Genomic DNA, 14,232 nt, shown 5'->3' with positions numbered 1-14,232 from the left:
GCAGATGAAGTGATAGCAGTAGCGGGAGAAGATAACGTATTGTCATAGGGACTAATTACACAGCTTGAGTTTCTAATTTGTAAGAAGAGATGAAAATTCCCCACAAAAGGGAAACACAGGCTTAAAACTGCTCACAGATTTTTCTACCTCATATTTGAATAATAACATAAAGTAGAGGTAATCATGATGTAACTGTGGACAATGTTTCAGTAAAAATAATTGTTGAACAAATTGTCCTTTCTAGTATTTAAGTTAAAGTTTAAATACAAACACACCAGGGAAGATTATTCTGGAGGTATTTATGACTGCAGGATACCCAAAAAGTACTAAGAAGAAATCGGAAAAACAATGACCTACAAAATCTGTTTTTAAATAAAAAGCTACATGAAATGTGTGGTTCTTAAGCAACTTGGTCTAAGATTAAAATCAGCCCTGCTTTGAGCAGGAGGTTGGACAAGGTAATCTCCAAAGGTTCTTCCATCCTAAATAGTACTTGGATTCTATTGAATACCCACAGTTAATAAGGTTGTGCCAAACTACTTCAAACCTAAAAATCCAGCCTAGGTCTAACAACATAGATAGGCTCAGACTCCAGTGCAAAAGGGCTAAAGTTTCAAGTTCCCTCTAAACACCACATCTTAGCCTCATCCTCAGGTTGCCCTATTATGCCCCAGCTGCCTTCTCCTCACTTTCCACCTAACCCTGTGACACCACATGGTTTCAGCTTTCTCCTATTTATTTGAAAGCACCAAGTGGATGCACAGCCCCTGAACAGCCTGAACCATAATGTAACAGGATCCTGTGTGACAAATTAAAGCAGTCAGAACAAGGGCTTCACAGGAAGCCAGTCTTCCCTCTTCCTCATTTCCCTCCAATTCAAATGCATCCTCGTGAACACCACATCTCATTTCCATCTGCTGAGGGAGCTGCTCTCTTCTCCTGCCACCCTCCCTCTGCATACAGATGTGTTTGCATGTGGACTGAACACTTCAGAAGGCAGATGTTGCTGGATTTTAATCCCTCTGAACTCTCAGATGGATTAAACTTCAAATCTCTAACTGTCCTTAATGCTACAGTAACACACACATCGATTACACTGATTTACAGCTGAAATAAAAGTAAAACACAGTGAAAATTAAATGTTTGAAAATCAATCAATGCTGCAAAGGGATGGGACATTACAGCATTCTTGATTATTTTTCTCCCACCATCCTTCACCCCCCATACCTGATAAGGCAAAAATCACCAGCTACAGCAATAGAAGTCACAGGTACATATATTACCCTTCACCTACCTGTAACCCTTCAATAGCCAATTTGAGGATAGATGGTGTAAGCTTGGAGGCTTGCTTGAAGGAGAAGTTGCTCCAATCTATAATTAGAATGAAGCCATTTATCTGAAGCTCCTGGTCTTCAATGAGCACTTCCAATGACAGTAGAATAGCCCGAAGGATATCTATGAAGGAGTTCCTAAAACCAAGGCAGAAAATAAATAAATAAATAAATAAATCAGTGGCTGCAGTTGTCTTCAAACCTCAAGACAGTCAGCTTTGCTATGGATGGGGCATGAGCAGGAGATGGGGATTTGTTCTTGTAGAATTCTTCTGAAAAGAGAGTTGTTTCAGAGGTGTCACTAAAGCGCTCCTGCTCCAAAAGTCACATTCCTCTGCTTGATATGATAAGTCCTGCTCACTGGTGGATAAAATAAACCCTGAATTAAATCATTTTGATTCTTCTGGCATTCCTTACAATAGATCTTAGCTAAGCTACTTTGGGAAAATATTTCTCTGTTGTGAAATGAAATGGATTCAGGCTATCAGTTTAAATCCCTGGTCCCTTGGATACACTTTACCAGTTTTTTTGTTTAGTTGTTTGCTCCCTCCCCTCTCCCCCTCATTTTCTTTCTGTTATAAAGAGGAAAACCAGAAAAGGAAATAAATAAGTACAGTATTAATATCAATGGTATGGTTACAACTAGGCTCCCTGGCTTCCTGCGTGAGTGGCGGGAATGATCCAAGGCTTTGCACAATAAAGTTTGACTGTTGCCTTATTTCTGCAAACCAAAGACAACATGGAAAATAGCTGCATGCACTCAAAATGGGAACTCTTTACTAATTAGCAGCTACCAGTAGCCTGGCTGCAAGGCTCCCCTCAGCTCTGGGAGAATAATTAGAAACCTTGGAGGCCCTGAAGAAGATAACAAGTGACAGAGAAGAAAACAGTGAAATGTTTTCTTTAATGGCAAAGTCTGAACTGAGAAGCCTGGGCCACTCTCTACTTTGGTCTCATGCATTTTTCAAAAGCGAATTGGATGCTTTGATGACTTATTCCATATTTACACCTGAGAAAGCTGAATCCAGCTGTCTCACCATCCATCCTTCCTGTTAAGATTATTTGCAAACAATGAGATTATTTTAGAGAGCAACAAGTAAGGAAATCTTCAGAAAGCAAGCTAAACCTTGTGTAAACTGGAATTGCAACATACTGCTATTGCAGTCTTTCCTACCTCTTCATAATTCTCAAATTTAGATGGGGCCTGGAGTCTATTATAGGGAAGGCTCCCACCATGTTCTCCCACAGACATTTTAATTTAATCCTCTTCTGCTGTTTTATTTAATTTAAAACAACTCATCATAGCCTACAAGTGCGTTGTTTCAAACTGCCTGAGAAAAAAAAAACCCACTACGTGCAGTCAAAACAAACTTCTCTACTGTCAAGACCTCTACACCTGAACAGCAGCAACACATTATAAATTTCTTTTAGAAGTAAATGGTGAAGTGTGTTCTTAGCAGGTTTCAAGTGGAAATGTACGTTTTTTCTCTAAAGATGTGGTCCTTAAAAAAGTTTCTTAACTGTGTCTCTCTGCCTGAGTTAGAAGCTTCTCTGAAGTGTAATTGCTGAGGCAACTTGCAGTATGTAGAGCTTAAAGTTATTTAACTTTGTTGCTGCTGGGTACCAGTCCACCCCTCCCACATTTGCAGCAACAGGACAGCCTTGACCTTTCCAGATCGTGCTGTGCTAAACAGACAAGCTGAAGGAGTACACGCCTTAGCAACATAAAGGGAAAACATGCAGACTGGTTTGGCAACTGACACTTATTTTTAGTCTAAATTTATTTTAAAAACTGTGATATGGGTGATGACTTCTAAACATCAGCATGAAATCACTACACTTGGACTAGCTAGACTTGCTCCCCTAGACTATATCTACTTAATATATCCTACCCCAGCATCCCTATCCAGGTGAGCAAGCCTTCCATGAAAACTGCCCTGTAGAAGGCCCTAGAGGTGTGTGGTGGCTCGAAAAATGTCCTCACACATATGCCAGCCTTCTCCACTCACTTTTTTGGCATCAACACAGCATTCATGAATGGGCTTTCTGGCTACTTTGAGGAAGACGGGCTAATTCTGAGCTCAATTTAACCCACATTTGCAAAATGTAAAATGAACAAAATACTTATTATTACTGGAAGTATGAAAACAGGGCCACACGGTGATAAGAACATTTTTCATCATTCATCTGTGGGAAGACTTCTTTTTTTTTTGGGGGAGGGGGGGAGAGGGCAAGGGGGTGGGTCTTAATAGAACATTCAAACCCATATTCATGATGATTTTAAAGACTGTGTAATGATTTCAGTAAGGCTGTATGGAAGTGGTGCATACAAGGCATGTTCTGTAATCCACTTAAACTCTAAATACCAATGAAATATTTCATTTGACTGAGTGCAAAGTCTTCCTGTCACACTCTATGCTCAGGAATTCCAATCTTTATTTGGGTGTCTACATAAATTACCAGGTATCAAGCAATTACTCACCTGTGCTTTCCTGTACTTGCAGTAGAAATTATTTGCCTGGGAGATATGTCACTCAGGTTTTTTTTTGGTGTGTAACAAATCTGGCTGTCCCCTGCCCAGATCCCTCTCCCCCTCTATGTATTTGCAGTTTTAAGACATGATGTGGGAAATAACACAAATTGAACACAAAGGCCTTTTTCAGATGAGTACAAGGGGACATGAAAGCAGAGCACAAGTCCTCCAGGTGGGCTGTTTGCAGGCATGTTGTTTTTTGAATGCTGAGCCTGGATAGAAATCAGACAGAGTGCCACTTGAGGATGGGGTCCTCTGCCCCCTAATCTTGATGCTTGGAGACAAATCATTCAGCAGTGTGACTGATTTGCATCCAAATAATTTTCTGTGCACGAACAAAGGACCACTTTCTATGAGTCCATTTCTTTTGTTCCTTTCCTTAATGTTCCCTTCCCTCCTACAGCCCCCTCCCCCATCAGTTTAACCATTTCACACACACCAAAAAGAGAAATAAATTACTATTACACAAAAGGAAATGTGTAAGGTGCTGTGAGGATTCAGCGTGGAGCCTACTGAAGTGAGCCACTAATGAGTTACAAAAGATTTGCACAAGCCCCAGAAAGACAAAAAGGAGGAAGGAGGGGAGAGGGTCTATCTGCCTTGGCTGAATGGAAAGGTACCACAAAAGAATCTCTTCAAATATCCTTTGGAAAATGGGAAGTTAGCCCAACAGAAGGTAGTCTTAAGGAACAATAATGTAAAACAAAAATGAAGATTGTTTAGCTGAGGGATTTGGTGGGGAGAGTAGCCAAAGGCATAACATGAAAATAAATAAGACATTCTTTAATTATAAGAGGTGTAAGCAGGATGTGAGAGAACCAAAAGGCTCAGTGGAGTACCAGGGTGCAATGGGAACAATTAAAGGGGATAAAGACATTGCAGAGAAATTAAATTATCTATTTGCATGTTAGAAGAGAAACATGAATAATAAAGCTGAGGGACTGTTGGAAAACTGAGTCAAAAGACATTCCACAATAAAGTGATGCATTTTGGAGATGATAGCACCAGTAAAGGCTTTTGACGTTATCCTCTCTGAAGAGCCCAGCACAGGGTCTCTTTTAGGCATGCTGCTGAAATTAATGGGATTATTCAGATGGTTAAAAGAATGAACATACAGAAATACTGGCAGCTGAAGTCAATAAGATTGTATGGTAGTAAACAAAAACAGACACTAAAAATCCTGATTGTCCCACAAGACATCAAGCTAATAAAGTTTGGACCAGTGTTGTTATCTTGGCAGCTGCAGATAGCTTAGCTTAACATTAAGTTACTTTGTGGTAAGAGCCTCTGTTATATTGAAAAGTTGGCCTACTTAAATTCAAATGCAGATAAAAGGGGTTTCTTGTTAAAAAAGTCTTGGGATACCAAATAAATTAATTTATCACCTCTTAACAGCAACAAAGAAGTGAAGCTACACTGTCATGTTCAACATAAGCTAAGAAAAGACTGAGCAATGTAAAACTGGTTACCTTGAGTCTGTGTGAACACCTGAGAAGATGGTAGAGTACACCTCAGGAAAAGCTACAGCCAAAGCTGAATAACATTTAGAAAGCTGCAAACTTGGCATAGATATAAATCAGGTAAGAGACTACATCTTGCTTTGTTCCTTCTCCACATAGTAAATCACCAATGGAGAGCAGAAATGCATGCTTAGCTTCTAGTGGAGGGAGAGATGGCACTGCGCTGTATGGAGGATTCCCACTGGGAGTAAAGCTCAGAAGAGGAAGCAGAAAAAAAGAGGACCAGAAAAGCATACTCAGTTTGTCCCAAATTATTTGAGCTAATCAAAGCTGAAGAAGCTGTAAGAAAAGGCTTAGAAAGGGAGACATGAACAATACAGCAGATAATGCTGGTGTGGGAGGGAGAATCCAGGAAGGAGCATTTTGAATTGCTCCCAAACATAGCCAAGGTATGCTGTTCATGGAAAAGCCCTTGAAATTCAGTCAGCATTGGGTTTTGAACTGCTGAGCAAAAATCATATGAAGTAATTTATTCCAGCAGATTAATTTCTCTTTTCTGCTCATGAGGTTCTGATGAGAAATCCCCAACTTCAGATAATGTGTACTTAGGAAACTTCTGAGTCTTTTTACTGCATGTATGTGTTTTAGAGTTTTAAAGCTTAACTCTGCTGAAAAAGAGCACTGGAAATTACTGACATAAAGCCCTTGGGGATTCATGTCTTGACTCAAACTTATGATCATGAGTCCTTGCCTCTCTAGCATCAGAAGGAAATGGGAGTCGGCCCAACCACTGGATGACCTGAGCATCACATTGCATGAAGGCCCCTCATGCGAACCCTTCACAAAGCTGGGCTGCCCTTGGCTGAAGAATATCCAGAAAGAGATACTGCATGAGGAATAATCGTGAATAAACATGGTGACTCACTTGGCTAATCCTGCACCAAAGCATATGAACAATTAGAGGAACTCACAGCTGACTGGAGCTCTGAAAAGGGCTTGTTTGTCTCATTTGTTTTAGGTCTGAAAAGTGCATATGTGCACAGAAATTAGCAAAGCTTGTCTGCGATTCACAGAGAAAATGGGTTGCATTCACAGCAAATGTTCACAACAAATGTTTTGACCAGCCACGGGTAACTTTCTTCATAGAACAATTCAAAGCTATTTAAATGTGTTAGCTGCAAAAATATGAATAATTCATCAATATATAAACTGGATAAATTCTTGCAGAACAATATGAGATTATTTCTTTTCTTATTTTGCAGGGTTCTAGCCCCTTTCTTGTCATGCCAAAGTGAAGTTACGGAGTTTTTTATATTTCTGTAGAGTAAGAATAAATACAGATGAATCTCCTACTGAGTAAAACACAGGTTGCCTTAAGTTAATGTCACAGCTCCAAATTATTCTTCTGTCACTTCCAGTGCAGCTATGTTTGGTTGTTCCAGTATGTCAGCTTCAGACAGGCATCTCTGCTGTTTTGTGATGAAAAGACAGCAAGTTTTTCCCCGCAGCATCTGTGTGAGTTTAAAATTCCCAAGTAACCTTACATTCAGGATAACAGAGTGGATAGAGAAGTGTACTGGTTTTTTTCCTTGGGAAATGATTAGTCCAGTGCACTGGATACAAAGAATAGACTAAGCTGCCACCTGATCTGTATTTGACAACATTAGAAATCCACTGCTGAACTTATAACTGAATGGAGGCCAGTGACCCACAGATACCTGGCTGGCTTTGAATTCCTTTTGGAGTGAGCTGGAAGCTTCTGCTGTTGCCAGGGGGAACAAGAAGGGGAAATGTAGCAGCCTGCAGAAACAAACCATAGTGCTTTATTCTTTTATAATGCAAAAAATGTTTCTAAATATTTTTCTTAAAGGCATAAAAATATTCTTCATGTTATGTTTCTGCTGGAGGTTCTTCTATATGATGATGTTTTTTGTCATCACTTTCCACTTCAGCTGAACTCCATAGCAACCAATAGCCACTGAATTACACACTCCACATTCAAGTTAGCATTACGAATCTCCTCCCACATACACTCATTCATACTGTGGGCACCGAATGAATGTTTTGTCCCTGATGTTATTGTCACTGTGCAAGGACCCTTTCTTATGTGCAATTTGGCTGCAAAATAGGGATCTTTACAGTCCTTGTGCTTGGGAAGGTGGTGAGGTTATTTCAGCCCCTGGTAGGACCAGCTTCTAGAAGAGACCTACACAGGGGAATGGGGACATGATATCTGCTCTTTCTTTTGCCTCAGCCTAGGGACATGTTACACTGTCTAGCAGGGAATCACTCCAAGATAAAACATAAAATTGTTATAGTCCTGAGAGGTCAAAAAATCCCTCCCTGAGGGCTCCAGATAGTTGATTCCAAATGGAGCAGGCAACTGACTGCAACCTATCACAGCACAAGCTTGGTGACTGCTTGTAAGGAGTCCACCTGGGTGCAGGAGGGCAGTCCAGCCCACAGCTAATGGTTTGGGTAGGCTCCCAAGCCCAGGCTTGGGTGGGCAAAGCACTCAGCACCAAACAGGGTGAAGCCTCTCAGATTAGTGGTCTCCACTGTCAGAAATTTAAGAGATGACATGTGGGAACAGACTGAAGGTCACAGTTCAGCATACTGTTTAAGGGGCAGTTTTTAATCTCCTATCATGATCTTACCAATGGTGTGATACTGCTGCCTCAAAGCACAGACGTAGTAATAATGAACAAAATGAATGCTGGTACATCAGTGCCTTATGGTTGGAAGCATTAGGATTGATGATCTCTGTTGTTTTATTTTATTCTGTGTGATTGCATAGCCTGTTCTTATTCCCTTTTGGCACTGAAATCCATCCTTGCATCATACTAAGCTATTTTGCTCAATTTCTTGCACCATTGAGTTCCACAAGTTAATTTTTCATTACAGAAAGGGAAAGGATTTCTTTCAAACATTATGAAGCTACTATTTAATCACAGAAAGCAATTATACAGCTCCTTTGTTCTGTTATTAGAGGAAGATACAAATAACACCATCAATTCAATCTCCCTGCTATCATGCTTTTTCTGTGTGATTCCACTCTGTCTCTTCTAGCTGCACCTTCAACACATCTTTCCATTGAAACAGGCTGATGCAGTTACCTCACTTGTTCATTATAATAATTAAGTACTTTTTTAAACTTTTTTTTGACAGTTCCAGTTTTTACATCTCCTTCTTTTTAAGAGAATACAATGTAAATTCAGTATTTGAAGTGAGTTTAGAATATCAGCATATGTAAAAAATATGCTATTGTTTCCTATTTATTCTCCATTTCATTCTTAATGCATCCTAACATCTAATTAACTTTTCTGACCATCACTGCACAATAAGTAGACTTCTTAATTGTGCTGCCCATAATTACCTGATGTTGTTCTTAAAAGGTTAAAAGTAGTTGGAAACCCAGAAAAAACTGCATAAAGTAAAGAGGGATAAAGGCTCTGCATAGAAGATGGGGCCACATATTAAAATCCAACAAGTTCTTGCACTACACTTAGACTTATTTGCATAATTTCTTTCCTAGGTTGTTCTGGAATTTTCCATATTTTTTTTAGTCTTCACTAACCTACACAACTTTCCTTTTACTTTTTTTCATATCACCACTTACCGCACTTCTTCACTCAGAAGAATATTACTGCTTTACAATAACAATTTTGCCACTTAAAATATCCTAATCTTTTCCTGAAGTACAAGGACCAGTTTTATGTGCAAGGCAAGAACTCACCTGTATATTTATTAACTTTTCTCAAAGGACTAGTGCAAACTTCACCGTAAGATTTTTTTGTTAGCTAACTAAATTGTATATTTACATATTTTACCTTAAACAATTCTAACACAATTACTTAATTGTCCCTTTGGTTGCAACCAGTCATTCTTACAGCAGACCTCAATGATGAGCAGAATAAAAGGTAAAGTCAAATACCAGCTCACTAATGCATATATTCTGAGAGTGCTAAGTTCAGAACTACAAAAGTTATATTGTTATTGGTGTATAAATTATCATTGAGGAACTCAGATGCTATAAAGATTCATAAGACAGCAGTCTATTAAAAATTAACTGTAGATCTCTTCAGAAAAAATTATGAAGAAAATTTGTTTTAATGATTCAACCATCCAGCATCCATTCAACCTCCTCCCCAGCAGGGGAGGAGGACCAGAAAGAAACGTAACTCTGTAGATTTATAAAATAGAGAAGACTGTTAACAGTGTATGGGATCATGATGCTGCCAACCACAACTAAACTGCTTTGCACAGTTACTCTGAAAAGGATAAGCAGTGTTGTGAAGCTCAAGAAAAATGAGCAGTTTTCACCCTAGCCACTTTTGAGTGCATCATATTTCAAGCAACAACGCTGAAGAAAGTGAAGGAATTAATAGCAAAACCCATTCTCTCTGAGAGATCAGATTTTTTTTTTTCCCAGAAATCCACTGAAGGTCTAAATAAGGTATCTGTAGAAGACTCCAGACTTTGCAGAATACTGATGAGAAAAAGTATGATGCAATTCAACTGACAAGGAGGAATCTGGTCGTATGTTACCAGTAAGATTAGAAAAAGGTATGTCTTCTCACCCATATTTTCCAGGTTTGTCTCAAACTTTGTTGGGTATTGGATCTCCCATGCAGAAAACAGCTGACAGATGTTTCTTTGGGAGAGCTGGATTCCACTGATTCATGACTCCCCAATGTGTCAATGAACAAAAGACTGATAAAAAGTGAACTTTATAAGCAACTAGTAGAAAACAACAGTTATGGAAGACACCATCAGTCTGAATCATATCTAGCTGTAGGAGAAACCCTGGGAAATCATGTTTAATTTATTTCCATAGGCAGTATGAATGATAATGCTTCTGAAATGAGTACAGGGATTGAGGTGATTGCTCCTTTTGAAGGGGAATTGCTGAATACAGAAATTAAGTACAACCAGCTCTATACTGTGCATCAATTCTAGCTTTTTACTAAGTGTATTTTTGTATGGAAGATAAAATACTGTTCTGGGGATTTTACTACCACTTACTCAGAAGAAGGAGGGTAAAAGGAACAGAAACTGTTCAGATCCAGAGACAACTACAACCACCTGGTGTTTTGCAAGTGAGGAAGCAAACTTTTCTTGGATACATGAGGTTTCTTTGACTAAACAGTCCTTGGCAAGGGTCTTGGTTTTTTAGTGTTCATTTTGGGATTTGTTGTTTGTGTGTTGGTTCTGATTTTGCCTTGAAGTTGCAAAACACTTTTCTGAGAGGACTGCAAGACAAAGGGAAAAGAGGAGAGCCTTGGAGGACTCCCTGGAATACATAAGCCAAGAGAAAATTTTTCCAAATCATCAACCCAAACGAATTAATGGGACTGGCCAAGCTCATTTAGAAATACAACACTGTTTAGACTAGTTTTCTCAAAACAGATGAAGTAATTATAAAGCAAAACTATTAAAATGCAGGTTGCAAATTGAAAATTAGAGACAGCCAGTGTTACAGTTCTCAAAATATCCCCTGTGCAAGATCAGTGGATAAAATAAGGTATAATAAAATGTTAAGCATGATTTAATATACCATAATCACAAAAGGAAAAAAATTAATATGTTTTAAAAATCTAAGACCAGTTGTTCTTAATTTTTGAATACTTAATTTTCTGTAAATGCAATGGCTTGGTATGTAATATTCCTGTTTAAAAAAGAAAAAAAAAAAAAAAAAAGAGAGAAAAAAAGGAAACAAACAAACAAATAAAAAAGAAAGGACATGCAAACTACCTAAAACATTTAATCTGTGCTTTACTTGTGTTTGATTATCAAGAGCTGAAACCCTACATGTCTGCAATAAACTCTGCCTAATTCCATGATCTATCAACATGAAGGCTCTTTCCTGGTATTAGGAAGGAATAGATCTTCTTGTTACATATTTTCAGCAGTGGTTTCTAGTAGCTGTTTAGGCTGAGATTCCAAAGAAGGGTTGTGGAGCCTTCTATTAAATATATGGTAATAGTGAAAGGAAGCCCAGCCTGCTATCTGCTGTTCCCCTAAAGCCACTATGAATTGCTGGTACCTGGCAGTTCCTAATAGGGTACAGGTAGCAGGTGCAGTGTGGTCTTTGCTTTAAAATAGTAAGGTTATGTTACTGTTTTGGCAGAATATAAAATTTTCTCAGGAATTGCCATCAAAAACCAAAGTAGTTTATCAACTATTACAATTCAGTTGAGGTGAAAACAGAATTTCACGTGAATCGAAATGTTAGGAATTCTGGAAGAAAAATGTCATTAATTATTGCACAAGTTATTAGCAATCTCCTTTAAATCACTTTAACCTCTGTACAGGAGAGTGTGCCTTCTGGCAACCAGTCTTTCAGAGTTTACTGTTTCTGGAGGAAAGGGCTGCATTTTAGCTTTCCTAAACAACTGGAAACTGTACATTGATGATGTAATGTTTTATACTCTTCTATTTCTGTTTGTATTGCTTTTTATTGTGTTGATAATACAATTAATGTGGGATATTTTCCACACCTCTAATAAGAATTCTCACACAGCCAATACAGAGAATTACTGAATAAATATGGTTAATTGAAGTCACTAATCTACACTGCTCATTCAGTTATAAATAATTCCTTATGGAGAAACATATGTAACAGTTAGGTACAGAAAATAATAAACAGTCAAAACGTTTCTGCTTTTGAACTCAATGCACAATGACATTCTGGTGGTATTTGTAAGAGGCAACTCTGGAACAAGTTAGCTGGAAGAATCAGGATCTTTACTCAAAACACAAGCAATAGTGACCATTTCAATGAAGATACAGGCAGCAGGGAGATCCTGATCTGTTAAGCACGAGAAATAAAAAAAATGATCAGCAGACATTGCCACAGCAAGTCTAGTTATGTGGCCTTGAGAAAAATGCCAGAAGGAAAACTTCTGTGTTAGAGGTAAGAAAGAAAAACCTGTTTTTCTTTCATCTATTCCTTTGCATAAAAAAAACCCCAAACTTTATAAAAACAGAAAGTCACAATTAATTTTCCCTGCAATCTAATTGGTTTGATGTTAAGCAAAGGATTTGGTGTAATAATGAATGTATTATGTTTTATTGGAATAGATGCCCCTTCAAGTCTTTTTTAAATGTGTCAAAGCTCACTTTTCAGGAGACGGCATTGAAGACATTTGCACAGTAAGTAACAGGGAAGAGATATGGTCTTAGGAAAATTTAATATATAAAAGCTACTATTTGGTGTCATGGGATGGCTTGTTAAAATTGCAAGGTTTGTTGGTACTACACTGGATGTCATTTTTTCTCTGTTACTGTCTCACAGTTTAGAGTGTATTGAAATGGGAAAATAAGGTATGGAGAGTCCATTCGTATAGATCTAAGAAGACACATTTGCTTCAACAGCAGATTTCATTTGCCGAAAAGCAACTATAGTACATACTTCTCTTTATTCCAACCAAAACTTTGATTTCACAAAAACGTTACTAAAAAGGCCTTATGACAATATTAGAGTAAAACTACAAATCAAGTATTTGCACAATGAATCTCAATATGCTGCAGTTATTTTCACTCCACAAAAACACAGAAACCAGACTGATTAACAGGCTCTGGGTTTTTTCCTGATCTGGCAGAACTCTTCACCACTCCATTCTCTTGCATTCAGTTGACTTACCTTTGGTTAATATTTTGCAATTTTAGTATTAATCTACCATGTTTAACTGTCATGTAAATGCACTGGTTTAGTTTCTACACAAAAAAAGAATATTAAGCAATAAGGTATTTAAGAAAACATCTAATTTAAAGTCCATTAATAGTTTCATTGCTGGATTTTGTCTCCACAGCTGAGTTTGTTGGGTTGATGACATACATTTCAGTATATGCATTACTGAGTCAGACACTATTTAAAAAAAACCTGAACTGTTCTTTAGCTTCTTGGTATTTGGAAATGGATGAATCCTTTAATGTGTAAGCTTCTGAAAGAATTAGATAAGGCTTCAGCCAAGCACTCTGCTAACTCAGTTTCATGAAAGTTGGAAAACAGACTTTTAGTTCACCTATTCTGACCTAGTCATCTGCACTAGTTTCATTAAGGGCCCCACAACATGACTGAAGGCATGAATTAACCCATTTTTCATTCCAGAAATAGGAAACTACATGACATAGTACAGCACTGGAAGACCTTGTATGAACAGGACATTGATGAACACTTTCCACCTCTCTGCCTAAATACAGCACTTCACCCCTGTGCTCTACTGCCAGTTCCAGCCAGAGCCTCTCCCCAGAGGATCCAGATAGCTGAGATGTTGAGCCACAAATCTCACCTGCTTTCTGATGCTGGGAACTTCTTTCAGCATAACTATTTCCATTTTTTCCCTTCCCTTTCCTTTCTGTTATCCTGCCATTCTCACACCAGAGCAATTCACCACATGCAGAAACAGGTCTTGCCCTTCACTCGCATGCCACCCTCATTTGCTTGGCACCACCAAGTGCAAGTGGTTGTTTTCTCAATATACAATCAGTGTAGCAACAATTGTCATTTCTTTGGGTACATTTTTTTTCATTGAAGATGCATTTACAGACATTTATAGTGAGCCATAACCTAGTCCAGGCCTAGTTGGCAGCCAAGAGATTTATTTTCCACCACACACCTGGGAGATGTACAGATTCTTCAGGGCACAAAAAAAGCATACAAAAGGGTTTTTCCTGTCCATCATGATGTAACAGCTGGACCAAGACTGAAGTCTGTCTGTGGCTCAGGGTGGGGAACATTTCAGGTTTCCTTTTTCTAGGAAGCAGGATGAAAGAAGACCTTATCCTCAAGACAGTTGTGTGACAAGTAGGAAACATTGAGTTATTTCTTTCCTGGGTCACTGATTTACTCTCTGACTGTGTTCAATCCCTGCAAGCTCCTCCATCATGTGTGGGATGCACTCTT

At 38.5% G+C, this 14,232-nt stretch overlaps 1 protein-coding gene across 1 annotated transcript in view; it reads right to left on the bottom strand.

Annotated features, from left to right (window-relative positions):
• CLVS1 (clavesin 1) overlaps nucleotides 1–14,232 on the bottom strand; it is a 95,723-nt gene that overhangs the window by 68,872 nt on the left and 12,619 nt on the right. The window contains exon 2 of the mRNA XM_009995540.1: nucleotides 1,295–1,469. Within this exon, the coding sequence (XP_009993842.1) occupies nucleotides 1,295–1,469 (175 nt within the window). The remainder of the gene's footprint in view (nucleotides 1–1,294; nucleotides 1,470–14,232) is intronic.

Source organism: Chaetura pelagica, unplaced genomic scaffold (assembly GCF_000747805.2).
Source record: "Chaetura pelagica isolate M959 unplaced genomic scaffold, ChaPel_1.0 scaffold83, whole genome shotgun sequence".
NCBI lineage: Eukaryota > Metazoa > Chordata > Aves > Apodiformes > Apodidae > Chaetura > Chaetura pelagica.
This window is presented reverse-complemented; position numbering and strand designations above follow the sequence as displayed.